The sequence below is a fragment of the Oncorhynchus clarkii genome, chromosome 9, assembly GCF_045791955.1.
Source record: "Oncorhynchus clarkii lewisi isolate Uvic-CL-2024 chromosome 9, UVic_Ocla_1.0, whole genome shotgun sequence".
Taxonomy (NCBI): domain Eukaryota; kingdom Metazoa; phylum Chordata; class Actinopteri; order Salmoniformes; family Salmonidae; genus Oncorhynchus; species Oncorhynchus clarkii.
Genome location: NC_092155.1, coordinates 12,314,094 through 12,335,985, shown reverse-complemented (window position 1 = coordinate 12,335,985; position 21,892 = coordinate 12,314,094). Strand labels below are relative to the sequence as shown.

The following is a 21,892-nucleotide window of genomic DNA, read 5'->3' as shown; positions in this document are numbered from 1 at the left end:
CAGATCAGTCGGTTTCTGGGACATTATATCTGATGATACGGTGACATAAATTGTATCTTGGAAAGTCTCCACATTCTAGATATCAGATTCACATAGAATTGTTGTGCGATTTAAATGTTTAAATATGACATTTGTGAAAAGATGAAAAGTAATTTTATCTTCTAAATGAGAGAATTGTTTTCATAAGTAAATTATGCTCACTCAATGGCCAGAGAGAGGCTGGACTGAGGGCTTGTAGTCCTGTTGTAAGGCAGGTCCTTACCAGAAATCCCCGGCAACAACGTCGCCTATGGGCACAAACCCACCGTCGCTGGACCAGACAGGACTGGCAAAAAGTGCTCTTCACTGACGAGTCGCGGTTTTGTCTCACCAGGGTGATCATCGGATTCGCGTTTATCGTCGAAGGAATGGTGTGTCACAGCATCATCGGACTAAGTTCGTTATCATTGCAGGCAATCTCAACGCTGTGCGTTAGAGGGAAGACATCCTCCTCCCTCATGTGGTACATGACATGACCCATGGCCAGCGAAGAGCCCGGATCTCAATCCTATTGAGCACGTCTGGGACCTGTTGGATCAGAGGGTGAGGGCTAGGGCCATTCCATCCAGAAATGTACGGGAACTTGCAGGTGCCTTGGTGGAAGAGTGGTGTAACATCTCACAGCAAGAACTGGCAAATCTGGTTCAGCTCATGAGGAGGAGATGCACTGCAGTACATAATGCAGCTGGTGGCCACACCAGATAATGACTTGATTTTGATCCCCCCTTTGATCAGGGACACATTATTCAATTTCTGTTAGTCACATGTCTGTGGAACTTGTTCACTTTATGTCTCAGTTGTTGAATCTTGTTATGTTCATCCAAATATTTACACATGTTAAGTTTGCGGAAAATAAACACAGTTGACAGTGAGAGGACTTTTCTTTTTTTGTTGAGTTTATCTTGCATTTTCCTTTCCGAATGAGCTGTTATTAGAATGCATACGATTGTGTATTTACGGTAGCATAGCTTCTCAAGGTCCAATAGAGACCATCCATTTGTCCCTCAGTCTTCCCGCTCTTTCATTCACACCCCACCGCCTTCCTTTGTGTAACCAGCCTTCATATCGGGTTAGTCCACTAGGGGCTTTTCATGTCATGATTAGTAATTGATGTGTGATCTATCCTGTGTATATATGTAATTCTGTGTGATTATTTAGCATTTTGGAAATAAATAATTAAGCCAATTTGTGTATTGCTGACTCAACTTATTAGATAGGGTTCGTGCAGATAACCAAGTACTTACGACAATCAGAATGAGACCGATCGAGGTGACGATTAATAATTGACTGCTATTGATATAAAAGATGTTCAGATCTTTTTTAAGTGAGTGGATTCGGGATATATAAATGAATGCGCCCGCAGTGCCCCAGGTTATTAAAGGTTCAATTGTTGAATGGTTCAATTCAATCACGTAATCAATTAAATCTTAGGTAAATGATTTGGTAAAACAGCATGTCAAATAGTTCAGACACAACATTGTAAATATGTCAAACACAGTATAACATCAACTGCTACTTCTAAATATATCAAACTCAGTACAACATTAACTGCTACTTCTAAATATATCAAACTCAGTACAACATCAACTGCTACTTCTAAATATATCAAACTCAGTACAACATCAACTGCTACAGTACTTCTAAATATATCAAAGTCAGTGTAACATCAACTGCCACTTCTGTTTAGTGCCCACAGTGTCACTGTTAAACTCTTTCTATGGTGGTGTATGTGCCTACCCTTGGTCCAGGCATGCCAGGGAAACCGATGATACCGGGAGATCCAATAGGGCCTGGGTAGCCTGGCCCGGCTGGGCGTCCAGGGAGACCGGGGAGTCCTGGTTCCCCTTTAGCCCTGTCAGCATAACCAGGCAGCCCGGGCAAACCCTGACGACCAGGCTGGCCTGGGAAACCCTTGTCACCTTGGGACAGGGAGGCACAAAATGGCGACTGTAGGAGCTTGTTGGTGACACAGATTTGACAGAAACGCATGCTTTAGGAGCCTACCACCTACCTCTAGGTCCAGGGAAACCAGGTAGTCCGTTGGCACCGTTGTCGCCCTTCTGTCCCTTCTCCAGGTAATCTACTCTGGGGGGCAGAGCGGGTGGGCCAGGGAGACCACGGTAACCTTGGTCACCTGGATCACACACGCACGCACACACACACACGCAAAAGTGCGTATACATGCGCAAGCGCGCGTACACACGTAAGCACACACACACACACACACACACACACACACACACACACACACACACACACACACACACACACACACACACACACACACACACACACACACACACACACACACACACACACACACACACACACACAGACACACACACACGCCATGTAATTTAGATTATATCTGTACCTCATACAGTTAGTGTCTCTTCTACACAGTAGGGTAAGAACAAATCCCAAATCAATTAAAAAAAACGTGAAACTAAACCAAAACAAATGCACTGTCAGACTTTTCATTATGTCAGAGCAGAATGATGAACTGTCAGACTATTCATTATGTCAGAGCAGAATGATGAACTGTCAGACTATTCATTATGTCAGACCAGAATGATCGACTGTCATGACTATTCATTATGTCAGACCAGAATGATGAACTGTCAGACTATTTATTATGTCAGACCAGAATGATGAACTGTCAGACTATTCATTATGTCAGACCAGAACGATGAACTGTCAGACTATTCATTATGTCAGACCAGAATGATGAACTGTCAGACCAGAATGATGAACTGTCAAGACTTTTCATTATGTCAGACCAGAATGATGAACTGTCAAGACTTTTCATTATGTCAGAGCAGAATGATGAACTGTCAGACTATTCATTATGTCAGAGCAGAATGATGAACTGTCAGACTATTCATTATGTCAGACCAGAATGATCGACTGTCATGACTATTCATTATGTCAGACCAGAATGATGAACTGTCAGACTATTTATTATGTCAGACCAGAATGATGAACTGTCAGACTATTCATTATGTCAGACCAGAACGATGAACTGTCAGACTATTCATTATGTCAGACCAGAATGATGAACTGTCAGACCAGAATGATGAACTGTCAAGACTTTTCATTATGTCAGACCAGAATGATGAACTGTCAAGACTTTTCATTATGTCAGACCAGAATGATGAACTGTCAGACTATTCATTATGTCAGACCAGAATGATGAACTGTCAGACCAGAATGATGAACTGTCAAGACTTTTCATTATGTCAGACCAGAATGATGAACTGTCAAGACTTTTCATTATGTCAGACCAGAATGATGAACTGTCAAGACTATTCATTATGTCAGACCAGAATGATGAACAGTCAGACTATTCATTATGTCAGAGCAGAATGATGAACTGTCAGACCAGAATGATGAACTGTTAGAGCAGAATGATGAACTGTCAGAGCAGAATGATGAACTGTCAGACCCTATCCACTCTCTTCCCATCATTCCATTGATTCTGTCATTCCCAATCCTGTACCTTTAGGTCCTGGCGCTCCGAAGTCACCGGGCAGGCCGTCTTTTCCTGAGAACCCCGGAGCTCCTTTACCTCCTGGTCCACCAGGTCTTCCAGGGTTACCTGGCATTCCGGGGAAACCAACCAGTCCAGGGTAACCGCTCTCGCCTGTGAGTGGGGAAAACAAAGATGTTTAAAAATGCCTATAATGGATCTGACGAAGATCTACTTTTGGATCGAAGTGTTGTAACTGTTTTTGCCAAATAAAGATGGAGGAATAGTGTGTACAGGTCCTGCTTATCTCTAGAAAGTCCCATCTATTCAAAAGTAGTACACTGAATAGACAGTCATTTACCCTGACCAGGAAGTTACTGTAACTAGCTGTAGATGTGTGTTGAAGATTTCCCCACTTCCTCACGTATGGCTTTAATAGAAAATGTACGGCTATTAAGGCTATATATAGGAAGTTAGCTATGGATCTTTAATTGATAATAAGTATCCCCCTTACCCTTCCTTCCTGGTCCCCCAGGGATGCCGTTTCTTCCCCCGGGGCCCGGCGGTCCCAGAAGGCCCCTGAGTCCTGATGATCCATCCCCTCCTGGTTGTCCTGGTTGTCCCTTCCTCCCAGTTGGGCCTGGGAAGCCCGTGTCACCTCTGGCTCCTTTTAAACCGGGGTAGCCTGGGTGGGGATCGGGAGGACACAGTCAGACACAACACTTTCCTCTGGGAATCAAAGGAGTACATTCAATGACATTCAAAAAGGGAGGGAGAAATGCTGATAAATACAAATATAGAAACATTACATGAATATAACATTGTAACATGCTGTCAGAAACACAACTTACCTTTTTTTGTACTGTCAGAAACACAACTTACCTTTTTTTGTACTGTCAGAAACACAACATACCTTGCTGTCCATAAGCAGTACTATTGTAATATGCAGTATCAAAATTACAACAATTACAACTAAAAGGATTTTGACAATTCAGAATGAAACATACAGTATGAGCCGACACACGGAAGGAATGTCCAGTTACATTATTTTCTGTCGTAGTTTAAGATGCAATTGTACATAAGGGTTCAGGTTGCTGAATGAATGAATTAAAAGGTAGAATAGGGACATGGGTATAAAGTATTACCTCTGGTTAACATATTTGACTGTAACCAGTAAAATATCTTATCAAGGGATGAAAAATGATCATGCCAATGTTTATGATAAAATATACTGTACACTCAAGTGCAATTCCAGAGTAAAATTAGATAGCTCAAACACATAAATACACTCTAGAAAGCCTTCTATGGTTGCTGTCTTCTGGAAGTTTCTAGAAAGCCTTCTGTGGTTGCTGTCTTCTACACGTTTCTAGAACAGGCATCTATGGTTGCTGTCTTCTAGAAGTTTCTAGAAAGCCTTCTGTGGTTGCTGTCTTCTACACGTTTCTAGAACAGGCATCTATGGTTGCTGTCTTCTAGAAGTTTATAGAAGAAGCTTCCGTGGTTGCTGTCTTCTAGAAGTTTATAGAACAAGCTTCCGTGGTTGCTGTCTTCTAGAAGTTTCTAGAACAGGCTTCTAGGCTCAACGTTTTAGGTGAGTGGGTTGGATAGCTAAGATGGGGTCAAGGGTTCACACAAGCTTATCAATGTTACAGCGACACACACACCTGCTTTAGTTAAGTTTAGTCAGGGTTTCAAACTACAATTTATTCCATATCTTTCTTTGGACTCAAATGCTCTGGGTTTAGATCCGTCGGGAGTTCTAGACGCAGGTTGTTCTAAAATGTGACATTCCAAAGGAGCATTGAAAGGTGGTGAGATGGGCAGAGGGAGGGGGGGGGGGGGGAGTGGGGTTGTTCTGAGATGGAGAAGTGGACTGGGATGGAGGGATGAATGGAAGGGAGTAGCTCACCTTGACAGCCTAGGGAGAGACCCAACACCAAAAAGAGAGGGATGGGAGGATGATAGGATGGATGGAGATGATGGTGAAGAGAGAAAGAGGGTGAGGAGATGCTTTTGGTGATGGAGTTCACAAACAGGCAACCAGTGGATTTACAGGCAAACAAACTGAAGGTCAGGAAATAGAGAGAACATATCTATAAAGGCATGAAGGAGGAGAGAGTATCTGTGTGTTCTCTCTGTGGGCTAAAAGGAGGAGAGAGTATCTGTGTGTTCTCTCTGTGGGCTAAAAAGAGGAGAGAGTCTGTGTTCTCTCTGTGGGCTAAAAGGAGGAGAGAGTCTCTGTGTGTTCTCTCTGTGGGCTAAAAAGAGGAGAGAGTCTGTTCTTTCTGTGGGCTAAAAGGAGGTGAGAATCTCTGTGTGTTCTCTCTGTGGGCTAAAAGTAGGAGGGAGTCTGTGTGCTCTCTCTGTGAGCTAAAAGGAGGAGAGAATATCTGTGTGTTCTCTCTGTGGGCTAAAAGTAGGAGGGAGTCTGTGTGCTCTCTCTGTGAGCTAAAAGGAGGAAATATTGTGTGTTTTCTCTGTGGGCTAAAAGGAAAAACAACAAGTAGAAGATATCTGGGAGCTGGAATAAATGGATTCAATGAATTAATGACAACATTCCCAAACATTCTGGACAAAATTCCTACTGGGTTTCAATTAGTCAGCGTTCTGAGTTCCGACTCTCACCTGGAGATCCGGGAAATCCTTTGCTTCCGGCTGGTCCAGCAGGACCGGGAAATCCATTGCCTCTGTCTCCAGGAAGTCCGGGAAGACCTAGAGTTCCGGGGTAGCCATCCGTACCGCGCTCACCCTTAGCTCCGGGAATGCCCGACCGACCATCAAAACCTGGGATAATACGGGACACAAGGTAAGATACAGCAGGGCCCACAGGAACATACAGTACAGATAGACAGAGCCACATAGAAACATCCCCACTAAATAATATGTGAAGCATCTATGCGGGCATTTTAAAGGCTTTATGAAGGCTTTGAAGTTGTAGGTAGTTTAACGCGTTTTCATAGAGAGACAGACAGACAGACTAACTGCCACACCCTGATCTGTTTCACCTGTCCTTGTGCTTGTCTCCACCCCCCTCCAGCTGTCGTCCATCTTCCCCGTTATCCCCTGGGTATTTATACCTGTGTTTTCAGTCTGTCTGTGGCACTTCCTCTTGTTTGTTCAAGTCAACCAATGTTTTTTTGTCTCAGCTCCTGCTTTTCCCCAGTCTCTCTTTTTCTCACCCTCCTGGTTTTGACCCTTGCCTGTCCTGACTCTGAGCCCTCCTGGTTTTGACCCTTGCCTGTCCTGACTCTGAGCCCTCCTGGTTTTGACCCTTGCCTGTCCTGACTCTAAGCCCTCCTGGTTTTGACCCTTGCCTGTCCTGACTCTGAGCCCTCCTGGTTTTTCCCCTTGCCTGTCCTGACCCTGAGCCCTCCTGGTTTTGACCCTTGCCTGTCCTGACTCTGAGCCCTCCTGGTTTTGACCCTTGCCTGTCCTGACTCTGAGCCCTCCTGGTTTTGACCCTTGCCTGTCCTGACTCTGAGCCCTCCTGGTTTTGACCCTTGCCTGTCCTGACTCTGAGCCCGCCTGCCTGACCACTCTGACTGACCCTGAGCCTGCCTGCCTGACCACTCTGACTGACCCTGAGCCTGCCTGCCTGACCACTCTGACTGACCCTGAGCCTGCCTGCCTGACCACTCTGACTGACCCTGAGCCTGCCTGCCGTCAGGTAACCGTGGCCCCACCTCTGGTTTACTGACCCCTGCCTGCCCTTGACCTGTCTATTACCCTGTTGGATTATTACACGGTGGTTAACTCGACGTTGTCTGCATCTGGGTCTTACCTTCAAACATGATACAGACAGATAGATAGATGGCTGGTTACATAGATATTGTATTGGTTCCTGAAGGGATATTCATTAGATGATTAGGTAGTTATCATGCTGAGACCCACCTGATCCTCCGGGAAGTCCTGATGCTCCTGGCTCTCCCTTGTCTCCTGGTCCTCCTGGGAACCCAGGTGTTCCAGGGAGCCCCGTTGAGGACCCCAGCACCTCCCCCGGCCGGCCCTTCCCCCCTGGCCGCCCCGGGAGCCCGTTCTTCCCTGGGGCCCCTGGACGACCCTCGCCTGGGATACCTGGGCCACCCGCATCTCCTCTGGGGCCAGGGAAACCTGGGAGGGAGGGAGGATGAGGATAGAGTTGGTTCAATTCCATACATCTTTACTTTCACTATTATTTATGCCATGTAGCAGACACTACAGGCCATTCGTTGTTGGCAGAAATCAAAAGACTAAGTGGAAGTCATAGGAAAGTTCAGTCAGTTTAATTCAGCAAATATTTATTGTCAGTAATTGGCAGCAATTACAAAAGCCAGTCTAACCAGAAGTCATATACTATAAATATCAACAATGGACCATAGATATCAGTGGTCAGTGGATGGTCAGTTGATGGTCAGATGATGGTCAGTACAGGGTCAGTAGATGGTTAGTAGGGTTAGTAGATGGTCAGTAGAGGGTCAGAAGATGGTCAGTAGAGGGTCAGTAGAGGGTCAGTAGCGGGTCAGTAGATGGTTAGTAGAGGGTCAGTAGATGGTCAGCAGGTGATCAGTAAATGATCAGTAGATGGCTAGTAGATGGTCAGTAGAGGGTCAGTAGATGGTCAGTAGATGGTTAGTAGATGGTCAGTAGAGGGTCAGTAGATGGTCAATAGATGATCAGTAAATGATCAGTAGATGGTTAGTAGATGGTCATGTTGGAAAGGAAAAGAGTGGTGAATGGTGATAAGGTCAAATAGGAGGGGCAACAACAGCTGTGTTTTTACCTTGTGGCCCAGGCTGGCCCCCGTAACCTGGGTCTCCTCTCTCTCCCTTCCCTCCGTCAAAACCGGGCCGACCGGGACCACCTGGGAAACCTGGCTCGCCCTTGGGACCTACACATGCACACACACACACACACACACACACACACACACACACACACACACACACACACATTTCCAACCTCTGTGTAAAAAATCATTGTCAAATGACAAAACAGGAAGTGTTGCCATGGTGATGAAGTCTGTTTGTTACCTAGTCTTCCAGGTATTCCGGGGAGGCCTGGGATTCCATCCTCACCAGGTAGACGACATGGTAGCGTCAGCCCTTGTAACAGTCAGTCAGATCACGGTTAACACACACACACTGGAGTAAAGCCCTCTATGTCTCAGTAAAACTGGTACAATACCACCGGAAGATTATAGTACAGTCTAGCTTATACATCCATATTGGTCATCACTGTAACACATTACTGTTATTCGTTAAGACTTCATGTTTGTTTATGGATTTGCATTGATGTGATAATGATTCTGTTAGATTATGGTGAGGATATAATGTCAGTGTGTTGATTTAAAAGTAGTAAGTCATTGATGCTAATAGTCATGGCCTGTTAAAAGTGATTCACATTTAGTAAGTAACTGAATCTCTTTTCTTTGGTATTATTAAGGTCTGATTGGCTAGCCGCCATCGTAGTCCCCCCTCCAACTTGATATTATTAAGGTCTGATTGGCTAGCCGCCATCGTAGTCCCCCCTCCAACTTGGTATTATTAAGGTCTGATTGGCTAGCCGACATCATAGTCCCCCCTCCAACTTGGTATTATTAAGGTCTGATTGGCTAGCCGCCATCGTAGTCCCCCCTCCAACTTGGTATTATTAAGATCTGATTGGCTATCCGCCATCGTAGTCCCCCCTCCAACTTGTTATTATTAAGGTCTGATTGGCTAGCCGCCATCGTAGTCCCCCCTCCAACTTGGTTAAGCACTTAGCAGAGGCAAAGCTTAATGCATGCGCCAGCAACTCTGATTGGAGCAGAAGGAGTAAAGTAGTGCACTGCTAACTGCCACTGAAAGCTCCTAACCATGGGAACATTAAGCTCCTAACCATGGGAACATTAAGCTCCTAACCATGGGAACATTAAGCTCCTAACCATGGGAACATTAAGCTCCTAACCATGGGAACATTAAGCTCCTAACCATGTGAACATTAAGCTCCTAACCATGGGAACATTAAGCTCCTAACCATGGGAACATTAAGCTCCTAACCATGGGAACATTAAGCTCCTAACCATGTGAACATTAAGCTCCTAACCATGTGAACATTAAGCTCCTAACCATGGGAACATTAAGCTCCTAACCATGGGAACATTAAGCTCCTAACCATGTGAACATTAAGCTCCTAACCATGTGAACATTAAGCTCCTAACCATGGGAACATTAAGCTCCTAACCATGGGAACATTACGCTCCTAACCATGGGAACATTAAGCTCCTAACCATGTGAACATTAAGCTCCTAACCATGTGAACATTAAGCTCCTAACCATGTGAACATTAAGCTCCTAACCATGGGAACATTAAGCTCCTAACCATGGGAACATTAAGCTCCTAACCATGTGAACATTAAGCTCCTAACCATGGGAACATTAAGCTCCTAACCATGGGAACATTAAGCTCCTAACCATGGGAACATTAAGCTCCTAACCATGTGAACATTAAGCTCCTAACCATGGGAACATTAAGCTCCTAACCATGTGAACATTAAGCTCCTAACCATGGGAACATTAAGCTCCTAACCATGGGAACATTACGCTCCTAACCATGTGAACATTAAGCTCCTAACCATGGGAACATTAAGCTCCTAACCATGGGAACATTAAGCTCCTAACCATGGGAACATTAAGCTCCTAACCATGGGAACATTAAGCTCCTAACCATGGGAACATTACGCTCCTAACCATGTGAACATTAAGCTCCTAACCATGGGAACATTAAGCTCCTAACCATGTGAACATTAAGCTCCTAACCATGTGAACATTAAGCTCCTAACCATGTGAACATTAAGCTCCTAACCATGTGAACATTAAGCTCCTAACCATGGGAACATTAAGCTCCTAACCATGGGAACATTAAGCTCCTAACCATGTGAACATTAAGCTCCTAACCATGTGAACATTAAGCTCCTAACCATGGGAACATTAAGCTCCTAACCATGTGAACATTAAGCTCCTAACCATGTGAACATTAAGCTCCTAACCATGTGAACATTAAGCTCCTAACCATGGGAACATTACGCTCCTAACCATGGGAACATTACGCTCCTAACCATGTGAACATTAAGCTCCTAACCATGGGAACATTACGCTCCTAACCATGTGAACATTAAGCTCCTAACCATGGGAACATTAAGCTCCTAACCATGGGAACATTAAGCTCCTAACCATGTGAACATTAAGCTCCTAACCATGTGAACATTAAGCTCCTAACCATGGGAACATTAAGCTCCTAACCATGTGAACATTAAGCTCCTAACCATGTGAACATTAAGCTCCTAACCATGTGAACATTAAGCTCCTAACCATGTGAACATTAAGCTCCTAACCATGGGAACATTACGCTCCTAACCATGGGAACATTACGCTCCTAACCATGTGAACATTAAGCTCCTAACCATGGGAACATTACGCTCCTAACCATGTGAACATTAAGCTCCTAACCATGGGAACATTAAGCTCCTAACCATGGGAACATTAAGCTCCTAACCATGTGAACATTAAGCTCCTAACCATGTGAACATTAAGCTCCTAACCATGGGAACATTACGCTCCTAACCATGGGAACATTAAGCTCCTAACCATGGGAACATTAAGCTCCTAACCATGGGAACATTAAGCTCCTAACCATGGGAACATTACGCTCCTAACCATGTGAACATTAAGCTCCTCACCATGGGAACATTACGCTCCTAACCATGTGAACATTAAGCTCCTAACCATGGGAACATTAAGCTCCTAACCATGGGAACATTAAGCTCCTAACCATGTGAACATTAAGCTCCTAACCATGTGAACATTAAGCTCCTAACCATGGGAACATTACGCTCCTAACCATGGGAACATTAAGCTCCTAACCATGGGAACATTAAGCTCCTAACCATGGGAACATTAAGCTCCTAACCATGGGAACATTACGCTCCTAACCATGGGAACATTAAGCTCCTAACCATGGGAACATTAAGCTCCTAACCATGGGAACATTAAGCTCCTAACCATGGGAACATTAAGCTCCTAACCATGGGAACATTAAGCTCCTAACCATGGGAACATTAAGCTCATAACCATGTGAACATTAAACTCCTAACCATGTGAACATTAAGCTCCTAACCATGTGAACATTAAGCTCCTAACCATGGGAACATTACGCTCCTAACCATGGGAACATTAAGCTCCTAACCATGTGAACATTAAGCTCCTAACCATGTGAACATTAAGCTCCTAACCATGTGAACATTAAGCTCCTAACCATGGGAACATTAAGCTCCTAACCATGGGAACATTAAGCTCCTAACCATGGGAACATTACGCTCCTAACCATGGGAACATTAAGCTCCTAACCATGGGAACATTAAGCTCCTAACCATGTGAACATTAAGCTCCTAACCATGTGAACATTAAGCTCCTAACCATGGGAACATTAAGCTCCTAACCATGGGAACATTAAGCTCCTAACCATGTGAACATTAAGCTCCTAACCATGTGAACATTAAGCTCCTAACCATGTGAACATTAAGCTCCTAACCATGTGAACATTAAGCTCCTAACCATGGGAACATTAAGCTCCTAACCATGGGAACATTACGCTCCTAACCATGGGAACATTAAGCTCCTAACCATGTGAACATTAAGCTCCTAACCATGTGAACATTAAGCTCCTAACCATGGGAACATTAAGCTCCTAACCATGGGAACATTAAGCTCCTAACCATTTTCTGACAGAGTAAGAGAGATGTAGCTCGGAACGTAGCTCTGGTCCAGGGCATCACATGCGGCTTGCTGTTGCTAGCCACCCTGGACAAGAGCTACTGGGAACTCAACACTGGTCAACATGTCCATCATCAAGTGTCAATCATCAACTGAGTCAAGCCCAATGGAATCCCAATCATGTGGTGCAACAAGGAGCTTCCATCTGTGACATCATGAACAAACGGTGGACACGTCCTTTCTGTGCCATGACAAGGTTCAAATGAGCAGTTGGGATGTTTCATTCAAACAGTGGCCACTGGATTATCTAGTATCTCCTGAGCCACAGGTACAGTACACAGTACCGTGGCCAACTGTCTGTCGTCCATTTTGACACCAAAATGTTCCATGACAATGACATTCCATCTGAGAATGGAATCATATTGTCTTGGAACTCCCGGTGGCAAAATGGCTGCCATTGAAACTGAATCTCAAACAGAGTTGTCCTAAAATACTTTATCTAGGGCTCGGGTTTCTCTGTCTAGGGCAGTTCTCTTTAGCTTCTCACCTCCCTCTGCATCATTAACCCCCTCCTGCCCACAGCTGTCACCTGGTCAGACAAACATGCACAGGATCAGAGAGATGGAGGGATGAAAATACAGAGAAGAAGAGGGGGAAGAAAGAAAGAGAGAGAGAAATAAAGAAAGATAGAAAGAAAGTAAGAGAGACGGGGAGCGATACTGGGAGGACAGGACGGTAGAGGGCAAGCCAATCAAGGTCATTCAGGTCATTTGCATATAGTCAAGCCAATCAATGCATAAGCCAAATAAAATAATTAAATCAAACAATCAGCAAATCAGAGGTTAGAGATTCAGCTCATTCAGTTAAGGTATAAGCAAAATAAAAATCATTCTGAGATGTTGGGCCAAGTTGATTGTTTTCCGGAAGAGGAGAGAAATAGAGGGAAAAAGTGATATTATCAAAATGATGAAGCTACTGTTTATAGTAACTTAATTAAACTACATTGCATTAAACTTGCATTGCACTCTTTTTCTCTCTCTCTTTTCAGAAGAGAATACCATGTTGTATTCAAAAGAACTTTTAGCTTTATTGTGTCAGAAAACGTAAGCAACAGTCACACACACGTTCATTCATATGAGTGGCAAAAAGCTGTTGGGTTTTGTGTCGTTCAGTCTCAGAGAAGAGTCAGCTAGCTAGTCAAATTTGAGTCCAATGGTGTTTCTTTATTACTCCATATTAGGCAATCCTAACTCTTCAGCAGGACTCCATATTAGGACATCTTAATGTTTCAGCAGGACTCCATATTAGGCAATCCTAATTCTTCAGCAGGACTCCATATTAGGCCATCCTAATTCTTCAGCAGGACTCCATATTAGGCAATCCTAATTCTTCAGCAGGACTCCATATTAGGACATCTTATGGTTTCAGCAGGATTGCATATTAGGACATCTTAATGTTTCAGCAGGACTCCATATTAGGACATCCTAATGTTACAGCAGGACTCCATATTAGGACATCCTAATGTTACAGCAGGATTCCATATTAGGTCATCCTAATGTTACAGCAGGACTCCATATTAGGACATCCCAATGTTTCAGCATAACTCCATATTAGGACATCCTAATGTTTCAGCAGGACTCCTGTCATTGTCATCAGGTATTGTCAGTCTCCTGAACACTTGGTCTAAATTATCATTACATTAACATCCAACTTGTATTCCTTTTTCCCAAAAAATATCAGTTTCTCTCTCCTCTGAGATTGAAGAATCACAGGACAGCAGTAGCATAATCACAGTAAATTAATTACTGTTGATCTGTGTGAATCGATTAAGCAGCTAGCTAGAGGAAGGATAAGCACATTAATGACGCCCATTAATAAACCCACCAACTGCCTGAAAGGGAATGAATGTTGGGAGGAGAACCGTGTAGATGTAGCAAGCTGCGAGAATGCCTCCTTATTGTTCTGTATGTTCCAATTATGCTGCTTTTCTTTGTACCTGTAGTTTATGGTTGGCTGTGGTACAGAAATACGTTGTGTTGTTCACACAATGGGAAGTAAGAGTGATTCTCAGAAGTCAATCTGTTAGACAGTTTGTATGGACTATATAGTTCTCCTGTGGAGAGAATAGGAGGTACTGTATGTGCGGAAGGCACATTTCACTTGAATGCATTCAGCTGTACAACTGACTAATTATCCCCCTTTCCCTCTCTCCCTCTCTCCCTCTCTCCACTCCCCCTCATTGGGTGTCTGCAGTGGCACATACCTGGAGGGCCAGGTAAACCAGGTTGCCCTGGTAACCCCGCAAAGCCCGAGTCGCCTGGAAACCCACGGGGGCCGATGGAACCCTGGTAGCCAATCCCGTTCTCTCCAGGTTCACCGGCGCGACCTTTGGCACCTGAGAACCCTGGGAATCCTCTCTCTCCAATGGTTCCATAGCCATCAACATCAGCCTGAGGAGAGGATCATGTCTGTTAAAGGGATACTTGGGGATTTTGACAATGAGACCCTTTATCTACTTCCCCAGAGTCAGATGAACACGCAGAAACCATCGTTATGTCTCTGTGTGCAGTTTGAAGGAAGTTGTTAACAAGCGCTAACACAATTGGTAATTAGCATTAGCCCAATGACTGGAAGTCTATGGTTACCTGCTAGCAGCATTGGCTCACCAAACTACCTCTAACTTATTTTATACTGGACACAGACATAACAATGTGTGTGTGTGTGTGTGTGTGACTCACAGGAGGCCCAGGCTGTCCGGGGGACCCAGGAAGTCCGTCTCTCCCGGGTCGGCCCATGTTTCCAGGGGGCCCTCGAAGGCCCTGGGCCCCCTGTTCACCCTGGATCCCTCCGCTGAACGAGGGGTAGAAGGAGGCACCCTTTTCTCCTTTACGCCCGAAGAAACCCCTCTCGCCCACACGGCCCTGAGGGGAGAAGAAGAGGTGTTATCATCACACAGTTTGTCAGTATACCTCAGATTTGTAAACTCATGAATGTACACTATCATAGTTTGAGAATTGTAAACATTGAACAGAGGAAAGAGAGTAGACAACTGCTTCATTTTTTTTAGAGTAAATGTCATTATTAGCAGTATTTGACTTATTTGGAGAACATTTTGGTCACTGGAAACTTACAGGTGTTCCTGGTTGTCCTCCGAAACCGGGTATGCCTGGGTCTCCACTTTCGCCCTTCCTGCCGAAGGCACCAGGTCTTCCATCAGACCCAGGAGCCCCCGGGGCCCCCACCCCACCCGTGGTGCCTCCTCCCAGGCAGTTACAGTCACCCAGTTCCCCTGGACCACAGAGGAAGATAGAGGTAAGGAGTTTAGGATCGAGATGTAGAAAAGCTTTATTGTCCTGACGTCGGGCAATTTGATTTGTAACTTTATGAAAACACAATACACCTAAGAGGTGTGGAAAGGAATTGGGTTTGAGAGTTATAGTGTAAAATGGCTGTACAGATGTCTGAGCACGTACTGTGTGTATGTGAGTTTGCGTGTGTGTTTGCGTGCATGCGCCTTTCTGTGTGTGTGTGCATGATTGTGAGTGTGTGTGTGTGTGTTACTTCTAGGTTAGACTACTGCAATGCTCTACTTTCCAGCTACCCGGATAAAGAACTAAATAAACTTCAGTTAGTGCTAAATACGGCTATTAGAATCCTGACTAGAACCCCAAAATTGGATCATATTACTTCAGTGCTAGACTCCCTACACTGTCAAGGCAAGGGCTGATTTCAAGGTTTTACTGCTAACCTATAAAGCATTACATGGGCTTGCTCCTACTTATCTTTCCGATTAGGTCCTGCCGTATATAGTTCACCGTATATACTTTCTGAATGCCCTGTATATATACCTACACGTACGCTACGGTCACAAGACGCAGGCCTTCTTATTGTCCCTAGAATTTCTAAGCAAACAGCTGGAGGCAGGGCTTTCTCCTATAGAGCTCCATTTTTATGGAATGGTCTGCCTACCCATGTGAGAGATGCAGACTCGGTCTCAACCTTTAAGTCTTTACTGAAGACTCGTCTCTTCAGTCGGTCATATGATTGAGTGTAGTCTGGCCCAGGAGTGTGAAGGTGAACGGAAAGGCTCTGGAGCAACGAACCGCCCTTGCTGTTCCCCTCTCTCCACTGGGATTCTCTACCTCTAACCCTATTACAGGAGCTGAGTCACTGGCTTACTGGTGCTCTTCCATGCTGTCCCTAGGAGGGGTGCGTCACTTGAGTGGATTGAGTCACTGACGTGATCTTCCTGTCTGGGTTGGCGCCCCCCCTTGGGTTGTGCTGTGGCGGAGATCTTTGTTGGCTATACTCGGCCTTGTCTCAGGATGGTAAGTTGGTGGTTGAAGATATCCCTCTAGTGGTGTGGGGGCTGTGCTTTGGCAAAGTGGGTGGGGTTATATCCTGCCTGTTTGGCCCTGTCCGGGGGTATCATCGGATGGGGCCACAGTGTCTCCTGACCCCCCCTGTCTCAGCCTCTAGTATTTATGCTGCAGTAGTTTATGTGTCGGCGGGCTAGGGTCAGTCTGTTATATCTGGAGTACTTCTCCTGTCTTATCCGGTGTCCTGTGTGAATTTAAGTATGCTCTCTCTAATTCTCTCTCTCTCTCTCTCTCTCTCTTTCTCTCTCTCGGAAGACCTGAGCCCTAAGCCCCTGCCTCAGGACTACCTGGCATGATGACTCCTTGCTGTCCCCAGTCCACCTGGCTGTGCTGCTGCTCCAGTTTCAACTGTTCTGCCTGCGGCTATGGAACCCTGACCTGTTCACCGGACGTGCTACCTGTCCCAGATCTGCTGTTTTCAACTCTCTAGAGACGGGCAGGAGCGGTAGAGATACTCTTAATGATCGGCTATGAAAAGTCAACTGACATTTACTCCTGAGGTGCTGACTTGCTGCACCATCGACAACGACTGTGATGATTATCTATGATTGTCATCTATGAACATTTGAACATCTTGGCCATGTTCTGTTATAATCTCCACCCGGCACAGCCAGAAGAGGACTGGCCACCCCACATAGCCTGGTTCCTCTCTAGGTTTCTTCCTAGGTTTTGGCCTTTCTAGGGAGTTTTTCCTAGCCACCGTGCTTCTACACCTGCATTGCTTGCTGTTTGTTGTTTTAGGCTGGGTTTCTGTATAGCACTTTGTGACAGCTGATGTAAGAAGGGCTATATAAATAAATTGGATTTGATTTGTGTGTGTGTGGGTGTGGTGGATATGGACAGTGTGTGTGTGTGTGTGTGTGTGTGTGTGTGTAACCGATGTGAAATGGCTAGCTAGTTAGCGGTGGTGCGCGCTAATAGCGTTTCAATCGGTGAGGTCACTTGCTCTGAGACCTTAAAGTAGTTGTTCCCCTTGCTCTGCAAGGGCTGTGGCTTTTGTGGCGTGATGGGTAACGATGCTTTGTGGGTGTCAGTTGTCTGTGTGTGCAGAGGGTCCCTGGTTTGAGCCCGGGTATGGGTGAGGGGATGGACGAAAGCTATACTTTTACATTGATGCTGTTGACCCAGATCACTGGTTGCTGCAGAAAAGGAGGAGGTCAAAAGGGGGGTGTGTGTAACCAATGTGAAATGGCTAATTAGCGGTGGTGCGCGCTAATAGCGTTTCAATCGGTGACTTCACTTGCTCTGAGACCTTAAAATAGTTCTTCCCCTTGCTTTTGTGGCACGATGGGTTACGATGCTTCGGGGGTGGCTGCTGTTGATGTGTATAGAGGGTCCCTGGTTCGAGCCCAGGTAGGGGCGAGGAGAGGGACGGAAGCTATTCTGGTGTGTGTGTGTGTGTGTGTGTGTGTGTGTGTGTAGTTGATATGGACAGTGTGTGTGTGTGTGCAATAGGAAGTCTTACCTTTGGGTCCTTTGTATCCGCTGGCTCCAGGTGGTCCCTGGCCTCCTGGTCGTCCTGGCGCTCCTGGTAGATTGTCAAACCTGCCGGGCTGGATGTTGACTGAAACACACACACACACACACAAACTTGACCTCTCACATAGAAACTCTGTTTATTTGGTCTGTTAGTAAGCTCATATGTAAATATGATGGGTTGGTCAATCTTTTGGACAAAACCAGAGGTGCAACTTTGGTTTATAAGTATGGGGGGGGGGGGGGGGGTCATAATTATTATTATATAAAAAAAAATGTATTCAGTCGGATAAACACTCCAAACAGCCGACCGCTCAGAATCGTCCGCATGGTCCTAAAGCACACGGTTGCCTTGTTTTGTATCACATTCCAATGATAAAACTGGGAGGGAAAAAATGTATGTCCCCCCCCCCCCCCCCCATCCCCAGTGATAATTTTTTTTCATTTATTTTATTTATGTCACGTTTATTTACCCAGGTAGGCCAGTTGAGAACAAGTTCTCATTTGCAACTGCGACCTGGCCAAGATGAAGCAAAGCAGTTCGACACATACAACAACACAGAGTTACACATGGAATAAACAAACATACAGTCAATAATACAGTAGAAAAATCTATATACAGCATGTGCACATGAGGTAGGATAAGGGAGGTGAGACAATAAATAGGCCGTGGTGGCGAAGTAATTACAATATAGCAATTAAACACTGGAATGGTAGATGTGCAGAAGATGAATGTGCAAGTAGAGATACTGGGGTGCAAAGGAGCAAGATAAATAAATAAATACAGTATGGGGATAAGGTAGATTGGGCTATTTACAGATGAGCTATGTACAGGTGCAGTGATCTGTGAGCTGCTCTGACAGCTGGTGCTTAAAGCTAGTGAGGGAGGTAAGAGTCTCCAGCTTCAGAGATTTTTGCAGTTCGTTCCAGTCATTGGCAGCAGAGAACTGGAAGGAGAGGTGGCCAAAGGAAGAATTGGCTTTGGGGGTAACCAGTGAGATATACCTGCTGGAGCATGTGCTACGAGTGGGTGCTGCTATGGTGAATAGTGAGCTGAGATAAGGCAGGGCTTTACCTAGCAGAGACTTGTAGATGACCTGGAGCCAGTGGGTTTTGCGACGATTATGAAGCGAGGTCCAGCCAACAACCCAACCCATATATATCTCTGTCCACTATGTCAGAGCCATATATATCTATGTCCCCTATGTCAGAGCCATATATATCTCTGTCCCCTATGTCAGAGCCATATATATCTCTGTTCCCTATGTCAGAGCCATATATATCTCTGTCCACTATGTCAGAGCCATATATATCTATGTCCCCTATGTCAGAGCAATATATATCTTTGTCCCCTATGTCAGAGCCATATATATCTCTGTCCCCTATGTCAGAGCCATATATATCTATGTCCCCTATGTCAGAGCCATATATATCTATGTCCCCTATGTCAGAGCCATAGATATCTCTCTCCCCTATGTCAGAGCCATATATATCTCTCTCCCCTATGTCAGAGCCATAGATATCTCTCTCCCCTATGTCAGAGCAATAGATATCTCTCTCCCCTATGTCAGAGCCATATATATCTCTGTCCCCTATGTCAGAGCCATATATATCTCTGTCCCCTATGTCAGAGCCATAGATATCTCTCTCCCCTATGTCAGAGCAATAGATATCTATAGATATCTCCGAACCCCGAAGGTAAAAATCTGTTAATTGAAAATAAGAATGTTTTCTTAACTGACTTGCTTAGTTAAATATAGGTCAATGTTTTAAAAAAAAGAGCCATAGATAGCTCTCTCCACTATATCAGAGAAATATATATCTATATACCATTAACACTATGTGCATACTCTATGTCTTGTATATCTATGGTCCTGCCGTTCAGGTGGGGAGGGAGACACCTAGTGGTGAAATGTGCCTGTCAGTTTACATTAGAACCATGCATGTACATTTAGTCGGCTTGGAAAACTTGATTTAGTCTTATTTTGGGTTTGTTTGTTTTGATGGACTGAATGTTTCCATGGTAACAGCAACATCCCCACTCTGGTGGTCGGACCCACTACCTTTTCGGAATGCTAATGTACAGTGTTTGGCCCAGACACGGAACCCAAACCGGCTGAGCGCGTGCACCATCATGCATAAATTAATTTTGTCCACCCACACCAAACGAGATCACGACACGCAGGTTAAAATATCAAAACAAAACAAACCTGATACAGGTATTTGTGGATGACATAATGAATGGTAGTTATACAGGTATTTGTGGATGACATAATGAATGGTAGTGATACAGGTATTTGTGGATGACATAATGAATGGTAGTGATACAGGTATTTGTGGATGACATAATGAATGGTAGTGATACAGGTATTTGTGGATGACATAATGAATGGTAGTGATACAGGTATTTGTGGATGACATAATGAATGGTAGTGATACAGGTATTTGTGGATGACATAATGAATGATAGTGATACAGGTATTTGTGGATGACATAATGAATGATAGTGATACAGGTATTTGTGGATGACATAATGAATGGTAGTGATACAGGTATTTGTGGATGACATAATGAATGGTAGTGATATGAATGATAGTGATATGAATGGTAGTGATATGAATGATAGTGATACAGGTATTTGTGGATGACATAATGAATGGTAGTGATATGAATGGTAGTGATATGAATGGTAGTGATATGAATGATAGTGATACAGGTATTTGTGGATGACATAATGAATGGTAGTGATATGAATGGTAGTGACAGGTATTTGTGGATGACATAATGAATGGTAGTGATATGAATGGTAGTGATATGAATGGTAGTGACAGGTATTTGTGGATGACATAATGAATGGTAGTGATATGAATGGTAGTGATATGAATGATAGTGATATGAATGATAGTGATATGAATGATAGTGATATGAATGGTAGCGATATGAATGATAGTGATATGAATGATAGTGATATGAATGATAGTGATATGATTGGTAGTGATATGAATGGTAGTGATATGAATGATAGTGATATGAATGATAGTGATATGAATGATAGTGATATGAATGATAGTGATACAGGTATTTGTGGATGACATAATGAATGGTAGTGATATGAATGGTAGTGACAGGTATTTGTGGATGACATAATGAATGGTAGTGATATGAATGATAGTGATATGAATGATAGTGATATGAATGATAGTGATATGAATGATAGTGATATGAATGATAGTGATATGAATGGTAGTGATATGAATGATAGTGATATAAATGGTAGTGATATGAATGATAGTGATATGAATGATAGTGATATGAATGATAGTGATACAGGTATTTGTGGATGACATAATGAATGGTAGTGATATGAATGATAGTGATATGAATGATAGTGATATGAATGGTAGTGATATGAATGATAGTGATATGAATGATAGTGATACAGGTATTTGTGGATGACATAATGAATGATAGTGATATGAATGATAGTGATATGAATGGTAGTGATATGAATGATAGTGATATAAATGGTAGTGATATGAATGATAGTGATATGAATGATAGTGATATGAATGGTAGTGATATGAATGGCAGTGATATGAATGGCAGTGATATGAATGGTAGTGATATGAATGATAGTGATATGAATGAATGGTAGTGATATGAATGATAGTGATATGAATGATAGTGATATGAATGGTAGTGATATGAATGGTAGTGATATGAATGGTAGTGATATGAACGGTAGTGATATGAATGATAGTGATATGAATGATAGTGATATGAATGATAGTGATATGAAT

At 44.0% G+C, this 21,892-nt stretch overlaps 1 protein-coding gene across 1 annotated transcript in view; it reads right to left on the bottom strand.

The window, feature by feature from the left end:
• The window catches only part of LOC139415895 (collagen alpha-6(IV) chain-like), a 222,048-nt gene that overhangs the window by 23,397 nt on the left and 176,759 nt on the right, over positions 1-21,892 (bottom strand). Inside the window, exons 20-31 of the mRNA XM_071164043.1 lie at positions 18,082-18,180; positions 15,369-15,526; positions 14,976-15,158; positions 14,501-14,687; positions 8,518-8,589; positions 8,268-8,375; positions 7,400-7,618; positions 6,134-6,292; positions 4,023-4,193; positions 3,539-3,682; positions 2,051-2,173; positions 1,777-1,958 (exon numbers count right to left, since the gene is read on the bottom strand). Of these exons, the coding sequence (XP_071020144.1) occupies positions 1,777-1,958; positions 2,051-2,173; positions 3,539-3,682; positions 4,023-4,193; positions 6,134-6,292; positions 7,400-7,618; positions 8,268-8,375; positions 8,518-8,589; positions 14,501-14,687; positions 14,976-15,158; positions 15,369-15,526; positions 18,082-18,180 (1,805 nt within the window). The remainder of the gene's footprint in view (positions 1-1,776; positions 1,959-2,050; positions 2,174-3,538; positions 3,683-4,022; positions 4,194-6,133; positions 6,293-7,399; positions 7,619-8,267; positions 8,376-8,517; positions 8,590-14,500; positions 14,688-14,975; positions 15,159-15,368; positions 15,527-18,081; positions 18,181-21,892) is intronic.